This window comes from Coregonus lavaretus (assembly GCF_964263955.1).
Source record: "Coregonus lavaretus genome assembly, chromosome: 17".
Classification (NCBI taxonomy): Eukaryota; Metazoa; Chordata; class Actinopteri; order Salmoniformes; family Salmonidae; genus Coregonus; species Coregonus lavaretus.
Window position 1 is genome coordinate 13,256,657 of NC_140004.1, and position 13,868 is coordinate 13,270,524.

The following is a 13,868-nucleotide window of genomic DNA, read 5'->3' on the forward strand; positions in this document are numbered from 1 at the left end:
GGGGCATTGCATATCTGTCTGTCTGTGGCTGTACTACCATCTGCAAGTGTTACAGCTACAGGATCGGTGTCTGACTATGTCCTTTTTGTCTGTCTGCCTGCCTCTTCTCTATCTTGCGCCAAGCCCATCCCCCTATTGTGACATCATGGATTGTGACATCATCAGCCAGGCAGGCAGCCTCTCCAGCAGAGCCCAGAGCTGATCAGCATGCAGGGCGTCAGGCTCATGCTGGAGAGAGCTGAGCTGAGCACTCTCCGTGGACATCTCCTTCGCTGCATGACAATGCTAGATACAGCTCCAGATACTGATACAATGGATCTCCCCATACCATGTGAAAGACAGTATGAATCATTATATCATTACCAGTATTAGTACAGATACTACTGTTGTAGAAGGAGGAGGAATAGGTCTGAGTGAGTGAGTGAGTGAGAGAGTGAGAGAGAAAGAGAGAGAGAGAGAGAGAGAGAGAGAGAGAGAGAGAGAGAGAGAGAGAGAGAGAGAGAGAGAGAGAGAGAGAGAGAGAGAGAGAGAGAGAGAGAGAGAGAGAGAGAGACAGAGAGAGAGAGAGAGAGAGAGAGAGAGAAAGAGAGAGAGTGAGAGAGAATGGGGAGTACTAGGGGTGCATCTCAATAGTCTAAAGTCACTTCCCTCTCCTTGTATCCTTCCTCACAATCAATCCAAGTATGAATTCAAGATGGTGGCTTGGCTAGAACACAACATTATTTGAAAAGCTGTCAAGCTCCCAACAGGCATCGCTCTGGTGGCAGGCCCTCCTCTCTAACCTCTAGGCTACCTGTCAATGGTGATGCTCACTCCATACAGTAGAGTCATGTTCCCAGCTGAGAGGGACAGAATGCATTGCAGTGTAGTGTAGTTTCAAAACACTTCAGTTATGCACAGGTATGCGGGAAGAGATGGATAGTCAACCCTTACAGTACCTGAACAGACCTTTCCTCTAGCATACCTGGATACACAGAACAGTACAGTATGGAAAAACCCAGTATTGGATCGTGTAGTTCCAGATACTTACAGCCCACAGGAGTGCCCCGGTCAAATGGATACTATAGTTCTACATCATTCCATAGATAGACGACACACTTTACAAGGTCTCTCTGGGAAAAGAGGTTCTGAGTTCAAGACACTGGTCAAAGTTTGTTCCCCAACCGTGTGGGAAGCCAACAATCTTGATTGCAAAATAATTCACCTCTATGGTTTTTTAAACCAAGACTAACTCAAACGCAACTAAAAATTACACACAATAATAAGTAAAAGGTTGTTGTCCTTACCTTGTTGGAGGCCATCTCGCCGACTGAGTGTCTGGTCTGTAGGGTCTCCAGCTGGTCCAGGCACCAGTCCAGCTCCTCCAGCGTCTCAGTGGCCAGTTTCTGGTAGGCCTCCTCTGGGGGGGCGAGACAGGGGGGCAGGGGGTCAGTACGGGGGCGCTTCAGGGGGCTAGCGCAAACTGCCTCCCCACACACAGCAATGCTGAGATGCCCCGAGTGGACGCATGGGTGACTCTTCATACTGGTGCAGAGGGGCCAGTAGGAGAGTGAGAGGGGCCAAGTCACAAGTCTGATTTCCACCCCAAGACAGACTCCCTGATAGGGTGAGACCAGAGGGGCCTAGAGTCCTGAATCCTATCCCAGAGACCCCCCCCGTGTCCAATAGTCCTACTGTCCAAACCTTTGGAGGAATGACAGGGGCATATAGTCCTGGAACCTAAACCTAGCCGAAACTCTGCACCAGGCTGTTGAAGCCCAAGCACCCCCTAATACAGCAACAGTTAAAATCACAGCAGTGACTGAGTATATGGAGGGTGCCCCTTAGGTTTGGATACGATACAGACAACAACAAAACAGAGACAAAGACAAACACACACACACACATGCACAACAACACACAGAATCCCGGTCTCTCAGTGATGTGTGTGTCTGAGGTTCAGTATACAGTCCATAGAAGATATATAATTCCAGTCATGGAGAAGGATGAAGAGCAGTCTGGTTAGCAGGCCCATGTCTGCCAAGGGGAGGGATGGAGGGACAGGGGGATAGAGGAGAGGAGGGAGGGATGGGGGTGGAGGAAGGACAGTAGGTCCAGACGCTGTCCAGAATCTCACAACCAGCAGGGTTTCATCGCCAGGCTGGAACAAAGGGGAGCACACTGTAGCATGCTGGTTGGCTGCCTAGCTGGCTGGCTGACTGGCTAGCTGGGGGGTGCGCGCTTACCGCACACACACACCACACACACACAAACCACACACACACCAGATGGAGAGCTAACCGTAACACATCACTCTGCTTCTGCCTCCCTGCAGCAGAAACGCTACATGTCAATGCTATCTTATAATCCAATGAGTGTGTGTTGAGTCTGGGCTCCGTCCTATAGATGATGTGTGTGTAGCATCCCTGGTATCCAGACGGCAGATCGCTGAGCTTCCTCAGAGCTGTACCTATAGCCTGAGAGGACTTTCTGTGGATAGGGGAGGGCTGTACAGAAAGCCTGGCCTGGAGTATGAGGCAGTGGAGCTAGAGCTCAATTTGTGTATTCATTCAAAAGAGAGGGAGAGAGGGGTGAGGGAAGGTAGCTGAACAGATAAGAGGAGATATAGAGAAAGAGGGATTAAGAAAAAGAGAGGGAGAGAGATGGAGACAGAGCTGCATGAGCTTTTCTCAGACCCTTCAAGATACTTTGGTTTCTCTGATGTACCGTATGCAGTATGTGTCGGTGACAGATGTCTGAGAAAGCGATTTAGGGGCAGTGATGCTTTTTAAAGAGGAATAATCTCTGAATAATGATTTTAATGTCATACAATTTCAAACAATGTTAGGGTGAGGTATCACTAGTCTATTCTAACCCCTTTCGAACCTCATATAACAGCTTCTCAAATATTTGTAATTTCTATTATAGTCTATATTCCTTATTTCCACTGCAAATGTAAGTAGTGCACTGAAGCCTCTCTCAGTCATACATTAATAGAACGTGTCACCTTCTCAAAAGCCAATTAATATTGATGCCTTGTCCTAAATTAGGATTGGGTAGAGCTTTTAAGGCAAGGAGATTCAGTGCCTTGCAAAAGTATTCATCCCCCTTGCAGTTTTTCCTATTTTGTTGCATTACAACCTGTAATTTAAATGGATTTTTATTTGGATTTCATGTAATGGACATACACAACATAGTCCAAATTGGTGAAGTGAAATGAAAAAAATAACTTGTTTCAAAAAATTCTACAAAATAAATTACGGAAAAGTGGTGCATGCATATGTATTCACCCCCTTTGCTATGAAGCCCCTAAATAAGATCTGGTGCAACCAATTACCTTCAGAAGTCACATAATTAGTTAAATAAAGTCCACCTGTGTGTCACATGATCTGTCACATGATCTCAGTATATATACACCTGTTCTGAAAGGACCCAGAGTCTGCAACACCACCAAGCAAGCGGCACCATGAAGACCAAGGAGCTCTCCAAACAGGTCAGGGACAAAGTTGTGGAGAAGTAATAATAATAATAATAATAATAATAATATGCCATTTAGCAGACGCTTTTATCCAAAGCGACTTACAGTCATGTGTGCATACATTTTTACGTATGGGTGGTCCCGGGGATCGAACCCACTACCTTGGCGTTACAAGCGCCATGCTCTACCAATTGAGCTACAGAGGACCACAAGATCAAAGGGGATAAGGTGAGGAGGCAAGGAAAGGAGATTAAACTTCTCTAGACTATTGAGATACAGCGGTCGGGTATGGGAGGAAGTGAAGCGTGAGGGTGCGTCTCACTCCTCATCAGCGTTCTTCAGCATGAGTATGGCGTTGTATATCTTGAGGGCGGGGCCTAGTTTGATTGACAGGCCCCGCCCTCAAGTACAGATCAGGGTTGGGTTATAAAAAAATATCAGAAACTTTGAACATCCCATGGAGCACCATTAAATCCATTATTAAAATACAACAAACCTGCCAAGAGACGGCCGCCTACCAAAACTCACGGACCAGGCAAGGAGGGCATTAATCAGAGAGGCAACAAAGAGACCAAAGATAACCCTGAAGGAGCTGCAAAGCTTTAAGCCGCACACTCCACAGAGCTGGGCTTTACGGAAGAGTGGCCTGAAAAAAGCATGTTTGGTGTTCGCCAAAAGGCATGTGGGAGACTCCCCAAACATATGGAAGAAGGTACTCTGGTCAGATGAGACTAAAATTGAGCTTTTTGGCCATCAAGAAAAACGCTATGTCTGGCGCAAACCCAGCACCTCTCATCACCCCAAGAACACCATCCCCACAGTGAAGCATGGTGGTGGCAGCATCATGCTGTGGGGATGTTTTTCATCGTCAGGGACTGGGAAACTGGTATGAATTGAAGGAATGATGGATGGCGCTAAATACAGGGAAGTTCTTGAGGGAAACCTGTTTCAGTCTTCCAGAGATTTGAGACTGGGACGGAGGTTCACCCTCCAGCAGGACAATGACCCTAAGCATACTGCTAAAGCAACACTTGAGTGGTTTAAGGGGAAACATTTAAATATCTTGGAATGGCCTAGTCAAAGCCCAGACCTCAATCCAATTGAGAATCTGTGGTATGACTTAAAGATTGCTGTACACCAGCGGAACCCATCCAACTTGAAGGAGCTGGAGCAGTTTTGCCTTGAAGAATGGGCAAAAATCCCAGTGTCTAGATGTGCCAAGCTTATAGAGACATACCCCAAGAGTGTTGCGGCTGCAATTGCTGCAAAAGGTGGCTCTACAAAGTATTGACTTTGGGAGGGTTGAATAGTTATGCACACTCAAGTTTTTTTGTCTTATTTCTTGTTTGTTTTGCCCCCAAAATTATTTTGCATCTTCAAAGTGGTAGGCATGTTGTGTAAATCAAATGATACAAACCCCCAAAAAATCCATTTTAATTCCAGGTTGTAAGGCAACAAAATAGGAAAAATGCCAAGGTGGGTGAATACTTTCGCAAGCCACTGTATGGGAGGTGCAGTACTCTATGAGTGTAACAAAAGTATACAGAGAGAGCAATCAACTACGGATTAAGAAACACACATAGTGCCTGCCAGTGGAGGCTCCTCAGAGGAGGACGGGAGGACCATAAGTTATACTTTTTAGATAAATCTATACCAAATATATTAATATGTCACCAAATAATTGATTAAAACACACTGTTTTGCAATTAAGGTCTACAGTAGCCTCAACAGCACTCTCTTGGGTAGAGTCATGGTGTAGCCGGAGGACAGCTAGTTTCCGTCCTCCTCTGGGTACATTGACTTCAATATAAAACCTAGGAGGCTCATGGTCCATAGACTTACACAGTAAGTCTAGCTAGCACTGCAGTGCATACAATGTGGTCAGTAGTTGACTCAAAGAGAGAGAAAGACAATAGTTGTACAGTTTTGAACAAATTAATTTCTTCAAAAATGAAGAAGAAGCACGAGAGAGAGAGAGAGAGAGAGAGAGAGAGAGAGAGAGAGAGAGAGAGCTAGCTATATTTTGTTGAATTTTTTTAACTTTCACTTTCACAGCTAGCGAACGCAGCTAGCTAGTTTAACCTACTCAAACACCCAGCTCAGAGAGGGATACTATGTTAGCTAGCTGGCTAAGGCTATCCACTGGAACTATTCCAAGTCAAGGTAAGCTTTTGGTTTTATTAATTTATTGCCACGGGGCCCACCGGTGTAACTGCTAAACTGCTTTCTGTACACTGTACTGCATGATTGTAGTGGGTTTAGTGATGCGTTAGTTCTAGTAGCTAAATTGACTATGACGCTAGCTAATATGGTGACAACAATTTAGGCTGTGTGTAGCGGTTAGTGGTTATGGGATGAAGGTTTGGCTTGGGAAGGTTTTTTCACCTGGTCACAGACAGCTGTTGTGTTGTGCACTGAAGTCCACAAGCAAAGGGAAAACGTGAGAGGAGGAGAGCGAGTAGATGCAAGAAGGAATTATACAACAAGCAAAGTGATCATGCTGTTTGTATATGGCTGCTATGAAAGTGAACTGTGTGTGCGGGTGATCAGGGGTGTATTCATTCCACTGATTCTGTTGAAAAACGTTTCTTAAACTGAAGCAAACGGAACAAAAAGGGGATAAACATACCTGAATTTGTCCAATAGAAACTCTCATTTGCAACTGTTTGGACTAATGATTACACCCTAGATCAGCTTGATGCAGGCAAGAGTGTGCAAGGCGGTATTGAATGTGACACTGGCTGTCACCTTCATTACTCCAATTTTTCTCTCGACCTGTGCACCTACGTTGTAAACTTTCATTCGTAGGCTAGGTTGTAGCAACCTCATGATGGGTATAGGAAAAATTCAAGTATCATGTAGTAGCCTAAACCTATCAACGTTACATTGAGCTGGGTGAATGGAATATGAATAACAGTAATTCAATATGCTGTAATAGAAATGAGACCATGCTCATAAAAAAAATCATAATCTTAAACGGCACCGACCGCCACTGTTGTCTGCATATGTACTATGTGCCAAATGTACAGCAATACAACTGGTTCAAAGTAAGGAACATTCCCATACATGTGTACATTATAGGCTATGTGTGTGTGTGCCACACGCACAGTAATATTCCCAGTATGCCTCAAACATCAGCATTTCATCACTGTAACTGGCCCTAAATCTCTCTGTTATTCTCTTTTGTCTCTCTTGCTCACCTCTTTTACATTTCCCTCTCTGTGTCTCTCCCTCTCTGCATCTCTCTCTTTCTCTCTCAATGGCTGGGGTGCCCCTCTCTCTCTCTATCTCTGTGGTTGGGGTGACACTCTCTCTGACAGAGACTGCACTGACGTCAATGACATTCTTCTCATGCTTAGTGCGACATCAGACACCAGAGCACAGAGAGACCACTCTGCTGCACAGACGGCAGGCTGCTGCCAAACACTGGACCGGAGCAGCTAGGAACACTGGAGCTGGACTGGAAGTGGGAGAGGGGTAATGCTTTAGATACTGCCAGCAAGGACATGTTGCTGTTCTAATTTATGTTGCCATTGCTTTGGAAATCATCATTACCATTTACATTTTAGTCATTTCACAGACGCTCTTATCCAGAGCGACTTAAAGTAGTGAGTGCATATATTTTCATACTTTTTTGTACTGGCGTTGCAAGCGCCATGCTCTACCAAATAGTTTCCTTCTACTTTTATCTCGTGAAGATTGGACATAAAATATAATGGATTTAAACCAAAACATTGTGTGTTGGTTTAAATCCATTATATTTTATGTCCAATCTTCACGAGATAAAAGTAGAAGGAAACTATTTGAGAGATACAGCTACATGGCAATACTTTGTCCCTTATACCAGTGGTTCCCAAACTGTGGGGCACCTGAAGTCGTAATAGAAGAATGCACAAGGTGCAATTTCGAAATTGGGTATTGCATCAGCAGTTTTACTCTTGTCATGTCAGTCATTGCAGACCTTAGAGAGCCATTTATAACTGGTCAGAAATGTCCAGATTAATTAGCCCATGTCAACTAACATTTTTTAGTATGGTTTTTTAGCCCATTGATTTTGTTGTAATGTTTGAGTCACTCAAATATCGCATGAACACACATAAGACACGGCAAAATGTGTAGAATTGCAGGAAATTAGCCTTAAAGTGGCAAAAAGTCTCCATCCCATGGCAAAATGTATAGAATTGCAAGAAATGCACCATAGAAATAGACGTGCAGGGGTAACAAGAATGCAATGGTAACAAGAATGCAATTAACCATTAATAAAACTGACAGCTGTTCCATTCCCTCACCACCTAGTCTGGATCACTAGACGAGCACTATCTTTTCTCCTCAGGCCAGAGTTCACACAGCTACAGCACTCCTCATTGGTCTATTCTCCTCATCCAGTCTATTCTTAGCTAACTCTAACAATAGCCATCTTCAAACACCAACCAATCGATACATTGATGGACAGATGTCTAATAAACAAAGTGATAGGGGAGGGAGGAAGGGGACGGAGCTGGAAAAGACCAGCCTAAATGTCATTTGGGACTCATGGCAGGGCTTGTCTAATGGCCCACTGGCCTCTCCATGTCCCATTTAGACTGTTCTAAATAACCTCATTTATTGTCCTTCTCAGCAGGATAGCACTAGTCTGAGTAGCAGTCTGTCATTGCCAAAGAGACTGGCCTTTCGGCAATCTCAACGTTCAATATGCACTGGATTTCTGGGAGAATTGCTCATTGGTTGTTGGAAATAACAAATATTTTCCATGACAACATGTGGAACCTCAAAAATTGAATTAGAATGTATAACAAAGTCAAAAACAAACATTTAGCTGTTAGCTAGGCAAGTTTTGTGGTTGGAATTGCAGTATGTATTTCGTTTTAGAATTTACACTGAGCAAGCAACTTTTGATAGACTGGTTTAATCTGGACAAACAAAAAATGGTTGCTTAGCAACCAGATACCAACGTGTTCTGTGGTGAAAAAAAGTGATAGAGTTCTAATATCTGCATAATCGTCGTGATTGGATGATAGCTGTGAAGGTGATCGAATCAGGATCAAATCCTCTGTTCTCCTTGAGCTTATTAATGATACAATGTTCATATTTGAAGATGTAAGAAAGGCCAGTCTCTTTGGCATATGACATGGAGTACAGAGAGTGGATTAGCTAAAGATACTGGTACCTAGGCTAGGTATTTGCTATTTGCCTCATGACTCCTGCGTGCTTTGTTGACTATGAACTTGCTTGTTTACCCGACCGTGGGACAGACTATGTTTGTTCCCACACTCGCAACACTGACTCTCCATTAGTTACAGACTCTTGGCCTCCCATCCTATTCTAACCACCTCTCGCCGGCTTTGTATTCATGTTACCTGATGAAATTGCTGTACAATATGATCTTGTTGCCATTTGATGCACACTCAAATGTCATAAAAAATCAACACTGCAGAGCTCTCCCTGTCCTCTGCCGTGCCCTGATTGTATTACTGCTGATGATATCTGGAAATGTGTTAGCCCCAATTCTGACTTGTGCTCTGATATCTGCTCCATTGATTTCAGCTCTCGTAAAAGCCTGGGTTTTCTGCACGTTAACACTAGAAGTTTATTACCTAAAATTGATCAATTGAAAGTTTGGGTTCACAGCTCTAATCCAGATGTGTTGGTCATTACTGAGACGTGGTTAAGAAAGAGTGTTTTGAAGACTCATGTTAACCTTTCTGGTTATAACCTTTTTCGGCAAGACAGATCTTCCAAAGGTGGTGGAGTGGAAATCTTTACCAAGGAACACCTTCAGTGCTCAGTTATCTCCACCAAGTCTGTCCCCAAACAATTTGATTTGCTGGTTTTAAGCATTAAACTTTCAAATAGCTCTTTTGTTGACTGTTGCTGGGTGTTATCGTCCACCATCAGCACCGGCCTGTACCCTAAATGCCTTAAGCTCTCTCCTGTCTGAATTTGTCCTGCTAGGTGTCCTAAACTGAGACATGCTTAAACCACCTGACCAAGTCCTAAAGCAATGGGACTCCCTAAATCTTTCTCAGATTATTACCAATCCACAAGGTATGACTCCAAACACCCAGAAAAGGCTACTCTCCTTGATGTTAACCTTACAAATAATCCTGATAGGTATCAGTCTGGTGTCTTCTGTAATGACCTTAGTGATCACTGTTTTACAGCCTGTGTTCCTAATGGCTGCTCAGTGAAACGACCTGTCCTGATTTGTCATAGACGCTTGCTAAAAATCTTTAATGAGCAAGCCTTCATTCATGACCTAGCCTCTGTAATTTGGTATAGAATCAGCTTGATCCCCTCTGTCGAAGACGCTTGGACCTTATTTTTTGATATTTTTAGTGGTATTGTTAACAAACACGCCCCCATAAAGAAAATGAGAATTAAAAACAGGTTCAGCCCCTGGTTCGACCGTGATCTGGCAGAGTTACTCCACCTCAAGTATTCCATTTGGCGAAAGGCTCAGCACACGCATACTCAGGCTGACTGGCTCTTGTTCAGGCAAATGAGAAATAAGTGCACTCAAGCTATCCGGAAGGCCAAAGTTAGTTACTTTAAGGAGCAGTTCTCTCTCTGTGGGTCTAAGACCAAGATGTTCTGGAAAACAGTTAAAGACCTGGAGAATAAACCCTCCTCCTCACAGCTGCCCATGTCCCTTAATGTTGATGATGTGGTTGTTACTGACAAGGAGCATATGGCTGAGCTCTTTAATCACCACTTCATTAAGTCAGGATTCCTATTTGACTCAGCCATGCCTCCTTGCCTGACCAACATTTCCTCATTTCCCACCCCTTCTTATGCAACTAGCCCCGATGCGCCTCCCTCTTTTTCCCCTGCCCCGCTACAAAGTTTCTCCCTGCAGGTGGTCACTGAGTCCGAAAGGGGCTAAATGAGCTCCTTAAACTTGACCCCAAAAAAACATCTGGGTCAGATGGTTTAGACCCTTTCTTCTTTAAGGTTGCTGCCCCTATCATCGCCAAGCCTATCTCTGACATTTGTAACCTGTCTCTCCTCTCTGGGGAGGTTCCCATTGTTTGGAAGGCAGCCACGGTGTGTCCTTTATTTAAAGGGGAAGATCAAGCTGATCCTAACTGTTATAGGCCAATTTCTATTTTGTCCTGTTTATCAAAAGTGTTGGAAAAACTTGTCAATAATCAACTGACTGGCTTTCTTGATGTCTATATTATTCTCTCTGGTATGCAATCTGGTTTCCGCTCAGGTTATGGATGTGTCACTGCAACCTTAAAGGTCCTAAATGATGTCACCATTGCCCTTGATTCTAAGCAATGTTGTGCTGCTATTTTTATTGACTTGGCCAAAGCTTTTGATACGGTAGACCATTCCATTCTTGTGGGCCGGCTAAGGAGTATTGGTCTCTCTGAGGGGTCTTTGGCCTGGTTTGCTAACTACCGCTCTCAAAGAGTGCAGTGTATAAAGTCAGAACATCTGCTGTCTCAGCCACTGCCTGTCACCGAGGGAGTACCCCAAGTCTCAATCCTAGGCCCCACGCTCTTCTCAATTTACACCAACATAGCTCAGGCAGTAGGAAGCTCTCTCATCCATTTATATGCAGATTATACAGTCTTATACTCAGCTGGCCCCTCCCCGGATTTTGTGTTAAACGCTCTACAACAAAGCTTTCTTAGTGTCCAACAAGCTTTCTCTGCCCTTAACCTTGTTCTGAACACCTCCAAAACAAAGGTAATGTGGTTTTGCAAGAAGAATGCCCCTCTCCCCACCGGTGTGATTACTACCTCATACAAGTACTTGGGAGTATGGCTAGACGGTACACTGTCCTTCTCTCAGAACATATCAAAGCTGCAGGCTAAGGTTAAATCTAGACATGGTTTCCTCTATTGTAATCGTTCCTCTTTCACCCCAGCTGCCAAACTAACCCTGATTCAAATTACCATCCTACCCATGCTAGATTTCAGAGATGTAATTTATAGATCGGCAGGTAAGGGTGCTCTTGAGTGGCTAGATGTTCTTTACCATTCGGCCATCAGATTTTCCACCAATGCTCCTTATAGGACACATCATATTCCTCTGTAAACTGGTCATCTCTGTATACCCGTCGCAAGACCCACTGGTTGAAGCTTATCTATAAAACCCTCTTAGGCCTCACTCCCCCCTATTTGAGATACCTACTGCAGCCCTCATCCTCCACATACAACACACGTTCTGCCAGTCACATTCTGTTAAAGGTCCCCAAAGCACACACATCCATGGGTCGCTCCTCTTTTCAGTTTGCGGCAGCTAGCAACTGGAACGAGCTGCAAAAAACACTCTTCATTCTAAGACTCAATCATGGGCTCTCTTACTGACAGTTGTGGCTGCGTGATGTATTGTTGTCTCTACCTTCTTGCCCTTTGTGCTGTTGTCTGTGCCCAATAATGTTTGTACCATGTTTCGTGCTGCTACCATGTTGTGCTGCTGCCATGTTGTGTTGCTACCATGTTGTTGTCATGTTGTGTTGCTACCATGCTGTGTTGTCGTGTGTTGCTGCCATGGTATGTGGTTGTCTTAGGTCTCTCTTTAAGTAGTGTTGTGGTGTCTCTCTTGTTGTGATGTGTGTTTTGTCCTATTTTTTATTTATTTATTAATGTTTTATCACAGCCTCCGTCACCGCAGGAACCTTTTCGTAGGCTGTCATTGTAAATAAGAATTTGTTCTTAACTGACTTGCCAAGTTAAATAAAGGTTAAATAAAATAAAATAAAAATAAAAAGGATGGCCTCCACATGAATTACAAGTAGTCAATACTCTCAAACAATCAGTCCCCTGACTCACATTCAGGGATCTGAACCCGACACACTTTTATGCAGATAATTTCTAAATATAGTGCAATGTCATAAATTATTCACACACTGTGTGCTACACATGTTCCCGGGTAGATAGGGGAATGTTTTCATGAGAAAAGGAGGTTTTGAATGTCATGTCACCTTACACTAGTGCATACTGTACATGGGTTTGGCATGGGTTTGGCATGTATTGTTTTAACTGGGCAAAAAGACCCTGTGGATTCTAGCTTGGATATGTGTGTATATGTGTGTGAGAGAGGATAGAAAGGAAAATGGACCAAATATAAGATCTACAGTAATCTGAGTATGAGAGGAGCAGGATATGGGACATAGTATGGGACCTGGTATCAGAGTATGGGACCTGCTTATAGAGTATGGGACATACTAACATAGTATGGGACCTACTAACATAGTATGGGACCTACTAACATAGTATGGGACCTACTAACATAGTATGGGACCTACTGACATAGTATGGGACCTACTAACATAGTATGGGACCTACTAACATAGTATGGGACCTACTAACATAGTATGGGACCTACTAACATAGTATGGGACCTACTAACATAGTATGGGACCTACTAACATAGTATGGGACCTACTAACATAGTATGGGACCTACTAACATAGTATGGGACCTACTAACATAGTATGGGACCTACTGACATAGTATGGGACCTACTGACATAGTATGGGACCTACTAACATAGTATGGGACCTACTGACATAGTATGGGACCTACTGACATAGTATGGGACCTACTGACATAGTATGGGACCTACTGACATAGTATGGGACCTACTAACAGAACATGGTTGGCTGCTCACCCTGCTACACTGCCAGCCCTACATAGTGCTAGAGGGCAAGGAGAAGTCTATTCCGGTCCACTGGGCTTCTATCCCTGTGTCCTCTCCTGAAAAAAACACTGGAGAGAGAAGCCCTATACTGAAGTAGTAGTGAACAACTCTCCTCTCCTTTTTGACAAAGGCTACCCACAATCTGTGTCTTACAGGTTGCATACAATACAAAAACGAAAGCAAACTTGATATTGTTCATTTCACTGTTCTGTTGGTTGGCTCTGGCTTATTAAGTACATTGCTAGTGAATGACCGGTCCGTTTCATGGTGTTAGTTAGAGACACTGATTTAGATGTCATTCCACTGACCTCGTGCTACAGTGGGGAGCGAAAGGTAAGGGGTCACACCAGCCTGCTAAGCACAGCCACAGATGTAGTGACCTGATGCTAGCAGGATCCCATAGGGCTGTGTGGAATGTAGGGACTGCCTATGAGCTATCAGTCAGGGGATGGAGCATGGGGCCTGACAGCACTTTGGCTCAGAAGTCTTTCCATACAAGGCTGAGTGACAGACAGACAGACAGACAGACAGGTGAACCGCAAGTCAAACAGTCCTGCTGATGCTACTGTACCAGCGTTGCTAACCACTGTCCTGCAGCCTTTATGCTGTTTGGTTCACATTGTGCTATACTGTAGCTACAGGCGTATCCCTTCCAAACATGTCAGCCATGTTGTATTCACTACACACTCTGGATAGCTTTGATACAGTGTCCTGTTGTTTGGCTCCCCCTAAAGGATCTCTATGTCATCATCCTCTA

General features: G+C 44.1%; 1 protein-coding gene across 2 annotated transcripts in view; it reads right to left on the minus strand.

Annotated features, from left to right (window-relative positions):
• The window catches only part of pde4d (phosphodiesterase 4D, cAMP-specific), a gene marked incomplete at both ends in the record, with an annotated part of 108,866 nt that overhangs the window by 17,775 nt on the left and 77,223 nt on the right, over positions 1-13,868 (minus strand). For both annotated transcript variants that reach the window (XM_084181279.1, XM_084181280.1), the window contains one exon: positions 1,287-1,399. In XM_084181279.1, the coding sequence (XP_084037405.1) occupies positions 1,287-1,399 (113 nt within the window). The remainder of the gene's footprint in view (positions 1-1,286; positions 1,400-13,868) is intronic.